The sequence below is a fragment of the Phodopus roborovskii genome, unplaced genomic scaffold, assembly GCF_943737965.1.
Source record: "Phodopus roborovskii unplaced genomic scaffold, PHOROB, whole genome shotgun sequence".
Lineage (NCBI taxonomy): Eukaryota > Metazoa > Chordata > Mammalia > Rodentia > Cricetidae > Phodopus > Phodopus roborovskii.
This window is the reverse complement of record NW_026126636.1, coordinates 13348993-13362238: the sequence shown is the minus strand read 5'-3', so window position 1 is coordinate 13362238 and position 13246 is coordinate 13348993. Positions and strand designations below refer to the sequence as shown.

Below are 13246 nucleotides of genomic sequence, written 5' to 3'. Positions count from 1 at the left end.
CAACCTTCCTAGTGCTGATGCCCTTTAGTACAGTTCCTCTTGTGGGTGGTGACCCCCAGTCATGAAATTATTTTGTTGTTGCTACATAACTGTAATTTTGATCCTGTTATAAATCACAAATATCTGATATGCAACCCAAAGGGGTCCCAGCCCATAGGCTGAGAACCATTTACCTAGGGACTGAGAATAACCTTCAAAAGACCTGCTCCTAGTGACCGACTCCTGCTACCCATGCCTCATCTAAAGATACTACCATCTGCCAAAATAGCATCACTCTCTGGGAAGCAAGGTTTTAAAACAATGGGAGGCATTTCAGCTCCATCCCTCAAAATTTCATTCCTGGCTCCCCATGGCTCTTAGCCATCTCACGATGCAAAATGCATTTAGCTCCACTTCAAGAGTCTTCAATGTTAGCAGTCGCCATACTGTTCAGAAGCTCAGTTCCTTCTGAGATCAAAGGTAAACCCTTAACTGAGCCAAATACAACCAAAAGAAGGTTATGTTAAGCCCCATCCACAATGGCACAGAGTAAACATTCCTATTTCAAAAGGGAAGAACTTGGCCATAGAAGGGAATAAGAGGAGAGCAAACAACAAACAAAAAAAACTAACCGGGGAACACTAAATCCTGTAGCTCCACTTCCGGGATCAGGATCACGTGCTGCTGTCACCTGATGTTCAACAGGCTTGAGCATGCCTTGTTATTTGTACCCAGTATGGCTTCTATTGGATTGGTTCCTCTTGGTGCTGGCATTTTTCCTCGTCAACATCCTATGTTCCTGACATGCAACATGCAATTCAGTCTTAATGTTTCAAGCTCCCGGTCAGAGACACTTGAGAAAACGGACCCTGTCACACGTTAGCATCACAGGCTATTCATCGGAATTGGCGGAAGCCTCTATGACGTTCATTATACCTTCCGTTCTGCCTGCGGCATGTCAATGGTATTAATACTGCCAGTCCTAGCAGAACCACGGCCTCCTTGGTACACAGCTGCAGCGGCCTGCACAGGGGGAGCAGGACTCAGTAAAGCATCTCCCAAAGCAATTCTTTTGCAAACCTTAGCAGCATCCTTTAAAAGGGAAGTTCCCGAGATTGTAGTTTAACAGCCTAGAGCCTGCAAGGTATTTTTTTTTCTCTCTCTTATGCCCTAGTAATGAAGTGCTTGGCTTCTTTCATGGTTCCCATTAGCAACTAGGGCTGCTCTGTCTGCAACTCCACACATTCTGTTCCTGGCAAAACTGCATGCTTTGGAATCTCCTTGCTCTGCCCTTTCCTGATGTTTCTCATAGTAAATCCTGCAGTGAGCAGCCATAAATAATTATGTCACAGCCTGAATTCAGACTCAGTTAAAATTTCAGGCACATTATTTTCCAGAATGCAGCACCCATGGCCTCTGTCTTTGTTTTCATATAAAATCCTACCTGTCAACTAATCAAACCCATATTGATATACCAGTTATTGTTTCCCCTAATTTTACAAGTGACAAATGACACCAGCAATCACAGATTTGGTTCTATGTAAACCAGTAAAAATGTTCCCTTCAACAGTCTTGGGCATCATATCAGTATGGGAATGATGGAGTAAGTTTAAATTATTGTAAAATTTATATTATTGTAAGCACACTGAATGTTATAATTTTAAAACTGACCTCACCTTCAGGGTAACCTGTGGTCTAAATAAAGACAAATCATCCTTCTCCCAACAACAAACAAACAAAAAGCAAGCACTGAGGCCAAACACTGGGACCGAACACCTTGCTTTGCTCCACTAAAGCTCTTGGAAACCAACATAAATGAGGGCCAGTCTTTGCTGTGACAGTACCCCCCCCCCCACTGAGACACGAGGAGCTGCCTCAAAGAAACTGTTCCAGTTTATATAAACAGGGCACACAGTAGTATTTTATCCACCTATGCCTGTGAATAAAAACTCCGTTAAAGACACACGGAAAAAATAAGTCCTTTATTATTGCACGAAACAGCAGGGAGTTACTGGCTAGTGATCTTGGATTATGTAAACAGTAACCTGAATCATGTGAGACAAAAAAACAAAAAAGAAGATAATCCTTTCTGAAGCCTCCAGCCAAACACAGACCAGGTTCTTTTTTAGGCAAAATACAGACACACGCAAAAAAAGGGTGGGGGGAGGGGTGGGATGGGGATTAATGTCATTTGCAAGGCACAGGCTTTCACTAGGCAAGGGGAGAGTATGGGCATGTTGGGGTTTGGGATATGCACTCAGTATGAGGTGATAGAGATACTTTCTAGGAGACACAATGGCAGTTATTTACTTCTGGCAAAGGAGAAAGGAGACAGACTGTCTAGAACGTGCAGGGTACCTCCAGTACAAATTACACATGCCTGGAACTCATGTAGTACTTCACCCCTCTGAAGACTCTAGCCTGCTACAGTGAGCAACAATACAACACTCTTGGGAGGTCTAAGGGTGTTTTCAAGTGTAGGCTTCCAGGAGCTGGGATGGTCTACCTAGTGTTGACGGACTTCCCACATTTTCTGCCTATGACATTTTTGGTGGTAGAGGATGCTAGAGGGTCGTCTAAGATGCCCCTCATTTGCTATATTTAGAAGGTGTTTCTCCAGTGTGAAGTAACTGATGCCGAGAGAGGGTGGATACTTGGCTAAAAGATTTCCCACACTGCTCACACTCATATGGGCGTTCCCCAGTGTGAATTCTGCTGTGTTGAACAAGGTTGGTAGTTCGGCTGAAGGATTTCCCACATTCCCCACATGTATAAGGCCTTTCTCCAGTATGAACTCTCTGGTGTTTAACCAAGTCAGCTCTCCGGCTAAAACGTTTACCACATTGATCGCAACTGTAAGGCTTTGCTTTAGTGTGGATTTTCTGGTGTTCAGCAAGATTGTAGCTTTCCCTGAAGAATTTCCCACATTTGGCACACTCATAAGGCCTTTCCCCCGTGTGAGTTCTTTGATGTCGATCAAGTCTGGATTTGTATTCAAAGGCTTTTCCACAATCCTCACATTTATAAGGACTTTCTCCCGTGTGGACTCTCTGGTGTCTAATAAGGGTGGCTTTTTGTGTATAAGATTTCCCGCACTGCTCACATTCATAAAATTCTGTTGTAGTGTGAATCCTACGGTGTTCAATGAGGTAGAAGTATTGTTTAAAGAACTTACCACATTCCCTACATTCGTAAGGCCTTTCTGAAGTGTGGGTTCTCTGATGTTTCATGAGGGTAGCTCTTTGACGAAAGCATAGACCACACTCCCCGCACTCAAAAGGCTTTTCTCCAGTATGAATTTTGGAGTGTTTAATGAGGTTGGCGCTTTGGCTGAAGGATTTCCCACATTCTTCACAATTATAGGGCTTTTCTCCAGTGTGAACTCTCTGATGGACAGTAAGAGTGGCTTTGTGACTAAAAGACTTTTCACACTGTCCACACTCATAAGGCTTTTCTGTAGTGTGAGTCCTCCGGTGGGTAATCAGGCTGACGATCTGTCTAAACAATCTTCCACAATCCCCACATTCATACGGCCATTCTCCGGTGTGTGTCCTCTGGTGCCGAAGAAGGCTAGAATGGCACCCGAAGGCTCTCCCGCACTGCACACACTCATAAGGTCTTTCTCCACTGTGAACTCTGCAGTGCTCACTGAGGTTGGAGCTCTGACAAAAGGACTTCCCACATTCACCGCACTTATACGGTTTTTCTCCAGTATGACGTCTCTGGTGAATTCTAAGGGTCGCTTTTTGGCCAAACACTTTTCCACAGATTTGACACTCATACGGTCTCTTTTCAGCTTGGTCTGTCTGAGATGATACAAGTGTGCACTTGTTTAAATCTTGCTTACATTTGCTAGATTCAACATGTCCCTTCTCACCGACGACTCTGTGGCACTCAAGAAGCCCGTGTTGGGGGCTGGAAGATTTCTTATATTCACCTGACTTAGAATTCTTTTTATCCTTGTGAAAAGCCTGTCTGTGCTTAATTTTGTTTAGCTTCTCACCTTTGGGAGTGGCCTGGGATTGGAGAGGATTCCACATGGCTGGGAAGTTCTCTCCAATCTTACTACAGATGAAAGGATTCCCTGATATATGGCATATACAGCTCTTCACAAGGGAGCCCACATCTCTCTTTAACCAGTTCTTGGCTCTAGGGTGCTTCTGGTCCAGGAGGTTTGCACACACCTCAGTCAGATACGGTTTCTGCTCAGGTAGGTCATTCAGATGCAAGATGTCTCTCAGGACTGCGACACAGATGTCAGAAGGATGAGTCTTCTGCGTGGGTAGACCCTCCTTTGGAGCCCTGACCTGTGGTTCTTCAGCTGGTGACACAGTCTGTGCACAGGTTGTTTCTTCAGCCTCTGCTTCATGGCAACAAACTGAAAGCACAGAAAACATAGTCACTGTGGTGGGAACGGCCAATCGTGTTTTTAAATTTATTCTCCTTATTGAACTCACCACGAGGGGTGGCTATTGTTTTTAAAAATTTTATAAGCTTAGCTTTATATTCAGATCATCTTATGATCTGCAGGATACATGATAAAAATATCTGCCCTCAGCTTCTAGCTACCTTCACTGCATAGATGTAAGTTGTGTCAACTGAAGAGAGGGAAAAAAAAAAAAAAAAAAAAAAAAAAAAAAAACATGATATAAACCAATTTAATCTTTCAAAGCAAATCTCGATTTTTGGAAGATTTTTGTCTGAAAGACTAGTTAGTGTCTAACAATCTGCTTTTAGCCAGCTATCTACAGGTGGATTTCATTTGTCGTTGTGGGGGACGGGGAGGAATATTATTTAAATATTTTCATAAAAGCAGAAAGACTATAGAGCAAATAGCCAGTCCTTCCCTTACAGGCACCAATCTAGATGTTTGTTGGGGACCATCACCATCCTCACCATTCAGGCCTCTGAGATAGAAAATCATTGCCTCTTAAGAAGTAAGCAGAATGTTTAGCAGAGCATTGCTAGATACAGGCTTGTGGTTTTACAACCAGTTAAAGAACAGCTCAGGATATTCCTCCTGCTGCAGTTTTACAGCCAGTTAAAGCTTAGTTCAGGGCATTCCTTCTACTGACCCTTTCACCCTGCCCACTTGCAAACCCCCACTCACACCCTGCCCATGGTCCTAAAACAGCCTCCCCTGAGAAAATACAGTTTGACAGCTTGATCAGAGCATGGACTTGCTGTTCTTTTCCTCCCTTGTCCTTCGATTCCCCTAAGTGTCTCCCAGTTTGTCACTGACTGCCCCGTGGGATGGGGCAGATGTTAAATGAAAACATTTCTCCCATGTGTACCTCCTTTTTTTCCCTTAAAGATTTGTCTTTGTGTTTCTATGTATTCTGTCTTTAAGTTTGTCCGTGTTTACACGCTTATACGCATAGGGTGTCAAATCTCCAGGAGCTGGGTTGTAGATTGTGAGCTGCCTCATGGGCATGCAGGGAATTAAACTCCAGTTCTCCGAGAAAGAGTAGCAAGCGCTATAAACCATGGAATCACTTATCTCTTTTCCCTTTCTTTCCTCTTGGTCCTCTCTCTCCCTCTCTCTCTGTCTTTCTCCCAATCTTTTCACTCCTTCATAATATGGGCAGGGAGGCCAATTCTTAATAGCTAGGACAAAACTTAACTATAAACATATGTGTTCAGTTGCAGTTAGAATCATCCAGAGCCAATACTGCAAACCATGCTTTCATCATTTCTATATACATGAAAGACTTCTTTGCCCTAAATATCCCAACCATATTCTAGACGAGAAGGCCGCTTTCCCAACCATATTCTCCTGGGAATGGAGACATGTCTCTGGTTAAGAGTGATCACTGCTCTTCCAAAAGATTCAAATTTTGTTTCCATCCATCCACATTGGACAGCCCACAACCATCTCTAACTCTAGCTTTAGGAGATGCCATTTTCTTTTCTTGCCGGTCAACTCAAGTGCACATGACCTGCCCTCCAGTTAATCCCTTTCTTGTATTTGCATCCTCAGCACCGGCTGTTTCCTGATGATACCCCGAATGATGCAGTGTATCTCCTTCTCTCAGAAACAAATCCCCTTTCAATAGCATTCATCTCTCCACGATGCCATTCAGTCGTCTGTAGAAATTCAAACCCACAGTACATCTCAGTGAGAGTGCAGCAGCAAGCAGGGCCACTTGTGTGGCGGAGCAGAGGCTGCTCCCCGGATTACTCCAGTTACTGCCGAGAGTACGTACGGGTCAACACAGGATGCCTGAGTGACCTTCTGAGCGCTGGCATGCTTGTGCTTTGGTAGGTTCCTGTTTGTGCCCTGTTCAACTTAAAACTGTGCCAGGTCATACTGTACGGTAAACGCTATGTATTCTCAATGTACCTTTGGGTCTAAGGGCTGCAGGCCACTTGTGTGTCTCTGGGCCTGTTCGGTCCTAGGGATCATATAGTAAGGTAAGGGTAGGATGGGCTACTGCCGTAGCTGCAGGAATTGTCAGGGCTGTTGGCTAGTTGATGGGAGAACAATGCTCCAGGAGAAACAGAGTGAGGTGTCTCATGTTATAATTTAAAATGACTCAATAGGCAGGCAGTGAAGGGTAACATGGAGGTCTAAAGGTGAGGTACTGAGCCTCAGTGGCATTCCCCGGTGATTTTATGACATACTTTCTACCTTTATAGATGATGGTAAAGAGGCTCAGAAGGCCCCTGGTTGACATGCTCATAAAGTTGTCACAAAACAAAGAATTCAGGAAATTAAGCTAATGTTACCACTGTTCTCCCAGATATAGAGTCCAAGCAAAACACCTTAGAGAGGTCACCATTTCTAACCGACACTACTCCTAACACAAGGAGCTCACCACACAAACATCAACCCAAAAGGTGCAGACCCCAGGCCTTCCCTACCTCCCATGCTGACCGGATGTGCTAAAAATGGAAACTAAAGAAACTGAAAATTCAGCCCAAATTCAGCAAACAGAAATCCAAACAGAGATACATAGAAGAGGGGAAGATTAAAAAAGAAAAAAAAATTGGTAAAGAAAGATACTATGATCGTATGTATGTATACATACATACATACACATATATACACATATGTATATATACATGCATGTACACATATATGATCAAGGTATTATTTATATAAACATACACACACACACGAATGTGTATTTTAAAGACGCACTAACCTCCACACACTATAGCCTAGCTCCATACCAAGGCTGTCTTCTGACCGGCTTTGCCTGGCTTAGGATCAACCAGTTTTATCTGGTCCAGCTCCATCACACATATCCTACACTCGCTCAATCTAAGGTAGGATAAAATCTCATATCAGACACATAACCAAAAAAAAAAAAAAAAAAAAAAAAAAGTTCACATCCCAGGCTATGCTGAAAAAACAAAACAAAATGAAAGGTCAAGACAAGACAGCATGTCTCCCATCAAAACCACTAGTCTGACAGAAATGTTCTGTAATGAGAATCACTTAGACAAACCCCAGGATAGAGAACTGAAAAGGAGTATCATCATCAGGTGTGGTCGCACACTGCTGAGAGCTTGAGGCTAGCCTGGTCTACATACTGAGTTCCAGGACAGTCAGAGGTACATGAGACTGTCTGAAAAACAAAGAAAACCATCAACTTTATGAAAGGCTTCAAGGAGTTTAAAGAAAACACGAACAGACACCTAACTGGATTTCAACACGGCAACAATAAACACCTGAGTCATGCCCAAGAAAATACAAATATAAGGATAAAGGAACTGATGAAATCAGGATCTGAAATCTGAATTCAGTAGAGAGACAGAAAACTCAAGCTGGTATGGGGACGGCCCTGAAAAAAATTACATCAGCCTTACACACAGATAGATCAAACAGAAGACCAAATATCAGGTCTTAAAGGTAACTCAACAAAGTCAACTAGAAAACTTATGTAAAAACAGATGGATAAAGTGAAAGGCAGAATATCACGTGTGGATGATGAAGCAGGGGAATTAGACCGCACAAACAATGATCATGAAAAAATTTAAAAGCACAAGAAAAGAATATGCAGGAACTTTGGGATACCACAAAAAGATCCAATCTTAGAATTTTGCTATTTTTTTAATTTTTAAAATTTATTTTATTATTATTACTATTATTTATTTTATTATTATTATTAATCTTTGAATTTTAGACATGAAGGAGAGAAATTTGTTGTCAACAAATCATAGAAAAACTTCCCTAAACTACGAAAAGGCAGACCCATATAGATACAAAATTACACAGTTCACCAAGCAGATGAGACCAGAAAAGAACCTTCCCACGACATGTTACGGTTAAAACACCAAATATACAGAATAAAGAAAGACTATTAAAAGCTATACGAGAAAACACACCAAGTTGCACCAAAGCCTTCAGAACAACAGCTGATTTCTCAGTGAAAGCCACAAGAGCCCAGAGCAATGCACTTCAGATTATAAATGACCATGACCACCAACCTAAATTTTACTATCTACCAAACGTATCTTCCACAACTGAAGAAAATGGTGAAGGAGAAGGGAAAACTTTCTGTGACACAAACAGGTTAAAAGAATTAATAGGCAGTGGACCAACCCTGAACATAATGTGGGAAGCAACACTTTGGAAGGGAAAGAAGAGTCAGCATTGCCAAGGGACACAGATGGTTCTAGGAGAAAGAGACAGAGAGGACTCAGGGGATGGGAGGTATGGACGCCTTACCCAGTGGCATTATAAGTGCAAAGTTTTCCAGCATCACATCAAGATACAGGAGCCTCTGAGCTTCATCCAGGAGCTTCCATTCTTCCCGGCAGAAGTACACAGCCACGTCCTCAAAAGTCACACAGCCCTGTCATGATGGGGACAGGTCACTCAATGACCAGAGTCTTCTAGGATTCCCAGTTTACTCACCCACCTGTTCTCCCTTTGCTTGGTCTCCTCTTGAGAAGCTAGAAAGCCAACACATTGAAGCTCACCTGTAACTTCATTCCCAGATCACTATGACCTCCCGATGCACCCAGAGAAAGATCAGGAGGGAGTAGCTATGCATTTGGGACCTGCCAATAACAAGGCTATCTTTTTTAAATTTCTCTTTTATTTAATATTTTTTCTTATCTCACACATTGATCCCAGTTCTCTCTCCCTCCCATCTTCCCATGCCCCCCACAAACTCCACAGAACCACACTCCATCCACTCCCCAGGGAGGGTGAGGCCTTCCAGGAGGGATCATCAAAATCTGTCAAGTCATTTGGAATAGGACCTAGGCCCTCCCTCGTGTCTCTAGATTAAGGGAGTATCCCTCCATGGGGAATGTGCTCCCAAAGCCCTTTCATGCACCAGGGATACATCCTGGTTCCACTATCAGAGGTCCCTTAGACTGCCCAGACCTTCTAACTGAGACCCACATTCAGGGGATCTGAGTGGGTCCAATGCTGCTTTCCCAGCTATCAGTCTGGGATCCATGAGCTCCCCCTTTGATCAGGTCAGCTGTCTCTGTGGGTTTCTGCAGCCTGGTCTTGACTCTTTTGCTCATCACTCCTCCCTCTCTACAACTGGATTCCAGGAGTTTGGCTCAGTGTTTAGCTGTGGGTGTCTGCTTCTGTTTCCATCAGCTACTGAATGAAGGCTCTAGGATGGCATGTAAGTTAGTTATCAATCTCATTATCAGGGAAGGACATTTAAGGAAGCCTTTCCACTGTTGCTTAGATTGTTAGTTGGGGTTACCCTTGTAGGTCTCTGACAAGGCCATCTTAACTTCTGTTGAGGCCCTAGGCCCTTAGGATGGGAGAAGGTGGGACATAAAAACCAGTGTGAGGGTTTGTAAGTGACTTTTTGCTGTAGGCAGCAGGCGGTCAGCTTTGATTTCTCTGAAACAGCCCATTTCCCTTTGCATGTGGTGGGTGCAGAAGGGATTGGGGTGCACCGACTCTTATCCCAGCCAGTACCATTACAGCTGCTTCCTTGCTCACAAACCAACTCAGTGGGTACTATTGCAATGTTTTCCTTGCCCCTGGACAGAAGCTGAGGCTCTTGCTATTGAAGGAATATGAGGGGCCTGTCAACCAATAGAAAGTGTGTGTGTGTGTGTCTGGGGGCAGGGCACCCTGAGCCCATGATAATTCCAAACACATTTAGAGGTAATGGTTCTGATGTCCCTCTCCACATACTTGAAGAGAAAGGAAAACTTATCCGCATGCTTTGTTCTACTCTGAGCTCTTTTCCTGTCTTTAACCCTTTAGCTGACAGAGACAACTCATAAAGTTTAGCTGGCCTGACTTGGGTCAAGCAATTTTTCTAGGGTTCCCCCCCCCAAACAAGTAAGACATTGCATGCCATCCAAATCTCAGGGCCTACTGGTGTTGAGCTATCATTTCCCATTACTGTTTCTTCTTAGTCCATACCTCACTCCCACGGCCACCTCAAATCTGTAATGCCATACCACAGGCATCTCCTTGGGCTTCGTTTAGCAGAAGGTATCTAGAGAAAGCTTCCTAAATGGAAGCAAGAAGCTTTCTAGTGTCAGGGGTCACTGCCATTCCCACTCGATGCCTTTATGGCTGGTTCTGTTCCTTGTTTCAGTGCCAACGGCCATCATGTCTTGCGGAATGACAGATTGGTTTTCAGTGTCTAGCTATAGAAGCCCTTCTGTCCAGACATACTGATCCTCCCAGAACACCTGTGCCCCTGAGCTCTCCGTCTTTCTCAATGAAACTGCTCGGACAGGCCAACGTTGGTCCCTCCTCCTCCTAAGTGCTGGTGAGGCTGGTGTATGTGTGTACACAGACATTCATGCTAGCCACTGTGTTATATTATCTCAGTGATTCCAAGGTCTTTCTTTTTTTTTTTACATTTTATCTGAGTTGAGTTCCACAGCTCCCACAAAAGCCTTGGCCACCTACCAGATCAGCTACATTCTCCCCCGGTTCCTACAGCTCCTGAGCTCACTCAAGCTGTGCTAACAATGTCTGTGTCTCCAGCTAGATGCCCAGTCATCAGATCTCCTCATAGCTCTCAGCCTTACTTTTTTGCCAATGGCATTACTGCCAAGGTCGGGTTCCTTTTGGGTGTAATGGTGCACATGAGTAGCCCAAGCACTTAGGAGGCTGAGAGGCCAGAGTACCAGCTGACCCGAGGAGTTAAAAACCAGCCTGTAGAACATGAAGGAGTGAAGAACAAAAAAATAAAATAAAAAAGACCCAATTTCATTTTGTAATTGAATGCCAACCTATAGTTAGGGGCAAAATCGGCCTTCACCATTTTGGATGTTTCTGTGATTAATCCCCAGAGTTTCAGATCTGTATGACTAGCTACCTGCTGACACCCACACTATGGGTTTTGAAATCTCAATATCCTTTTTTTTTTTCTGTCTGTCTATTATCTATCTATCGTGTGAGTGTTCATGTGTGTGAAACACCACACACATGGAGTGTGGAGGTCAGGAGAACTAGATGGAGCTGGTCCACTTCTACTGTGTGTCCTGGGGTTAGTTAGGTTCAAGTAGTCAGGCTTGGTGCTGAGTATGTTTATTCCTCACCGACCTACCATGCTGCTGCCGCCTCTCTCTCTCCGTGTGTATGCATGCACATGTATGTGGGTATACTCAGGGAAATCAGAGGGCAACTTCAATTTGCAGGACTTAGTTCTCTCCTTCTACCATGTGGGTTCTGGGGATTGAGTTAGGTCCTCTGGCTTGGTGGCAAGTGAGCTTTTTACCTGCTGAGCCAACTTATCAGCCTCTCTGTCTTTCTTAGGGTCTCACCACATCATCCAGGCTGGCTTTGAACTGGTGATCCTCTTGCCTCTGTCCTCCCAAGTGTTGAGATTTCAAGGGTGTGCCTCCATGTCAGACTTTACATCCTGCTCTTAAGAAGTCCCCCTCACCCCCCATGAATTCTACTACCAACCTGAGACATGGAGTGGAGCCACACTCGTGAGGTTCTGGAACACTCCTACTCACCTGTGTACAGGTTTGTGTAGATCTGGGAATCTAAGGAAAGAAAGTTGTAAGTGTCAAAGACCATGGTAGGGTTTCATGGGCTCATGGCTTTCCGTGACCACTGTCCAGTCCCAGATATTCATGACCTTTGTATTTCTAAGTTATCTCTAAACCTTAGTGCACAATTCTGAGTCATACCAGCTGTGGGATTTTGCACAAAGCTTAACCTTCCGAGGCTCCACATTATCCCCTTCCAACCCCGTTTAACTCTGTGCAGCTTTTGGAATATTTTGAATAGCCTCTGACTGCATTCATCTTCCCCTCAGTCCCGCGGGCTCCTTGGTCCCTGAGGCTGTATGTAGGCAGTACGCGGCTCAAGTGTCCATACATGACATTACCTATCTCAGCCAATCAACCTCCTGCTAGTCCCTCTCTCCCACGTCTCAATACACTAGTTACGAGAGGTGGGGATCCCACCTACGGGCTTGGCGCTGTTCTGGACTCAGGGATTTCTTTCATAGGGACATGAGCTGAGCGGGGTGGGGTGGGGTGGGTGGGTAGCGCTCATTAGGCGCTACACTCAGGTGTCTGGGGCGGGGGAGCCTAACATGCAGCACTCACCTGAGCTGGGTGCCTCGGAGTCGCCATCGGATTCTGCTGATGGTGCTGGGGCCCGTGCATGGCCACCAACCCTGCCGGTGGTCTCATCGGTTGTCACTCGGTGCCAGCTCGCTCTCTTGAGTATAACTTGGCGATCCTAAAGCTCAGATTCCTCTAACAATCTACCCAAAGGGAAGTTAAACCACAGACAGGACGCACTGTAGGAAGTCCCGCCCAGTGCCAGTCGGTTCTGCAAGTCCAAAACTGCTCTCATTGACTCAGCATTTGCTACTCTTCTCCTGGCATTATGGGTAATGTAGTTCTTGCTGCTCAGATCGTCTACAACGTTAAACCGTGTTCCATCCTTAGAAGGATCTTTACCTATTTCTGAATACTTCCGCAGTAAAGGAAGAGTGGAGATTTTATTTGGGGGAAATCTATAAGTATACATAAAGGAAAATACTCCAGAAGCTCCCTAACAAGCGATGGTCGACACATTGCAGCATGTTTTAAAGAGGTAATTTAGCAAGTCCAAAATGGCATATAGGAAAACCTATACACTCCTCTTCTGTAAGATTTTGCAAACCTCTCTTTGCGATTTGAATGAGCGAGTTAAGCACAGAGTAAGGCAAAGTAAAAAATAAACAACAAGAGACACAGAAATATCAAAACACGAAATTGGGATCTGAAAACACCCAGCAGAAACGGACTGGGGGACCTCCTTTACAAGGGAGTCAACTGTTGTTCCCAACCTGGAGGAGCAGTGTCTCCTCAG

At 44.4% G+C, this 13246-nt stretch overlaps 1 protein-coding gene across 1 annotated transcript; it reads right to left on the bottom strand.

The window, feature by feature from the left end:
* Positions 1–2539: 2539 nt before the first annotated feature.
* LOC127238978 (zinc finger protein 883) lies at positions 2540–12731 on the bottom strand. The gene is made up of 3 exons (XM_051207771.1): positions 12493–12731; positions 8657–8783; positions 2540–4357 (listed from the first exon to the last, which is right to left on the bottom strand). The coding sequence occupies exons 1-3, from the start codon at positions 12577–12579 to the stop codon at positions 2568–2570; spliced, it is 2004 nt and encodes a 667-aa protein (XP_051063728.1). The 5' UTR covers positions 12580–12731; the 3' UTR covers positions 2540–2567.
* Between the last annotated feature and the right edge of the window lie 515 nt (positions 12732–13246).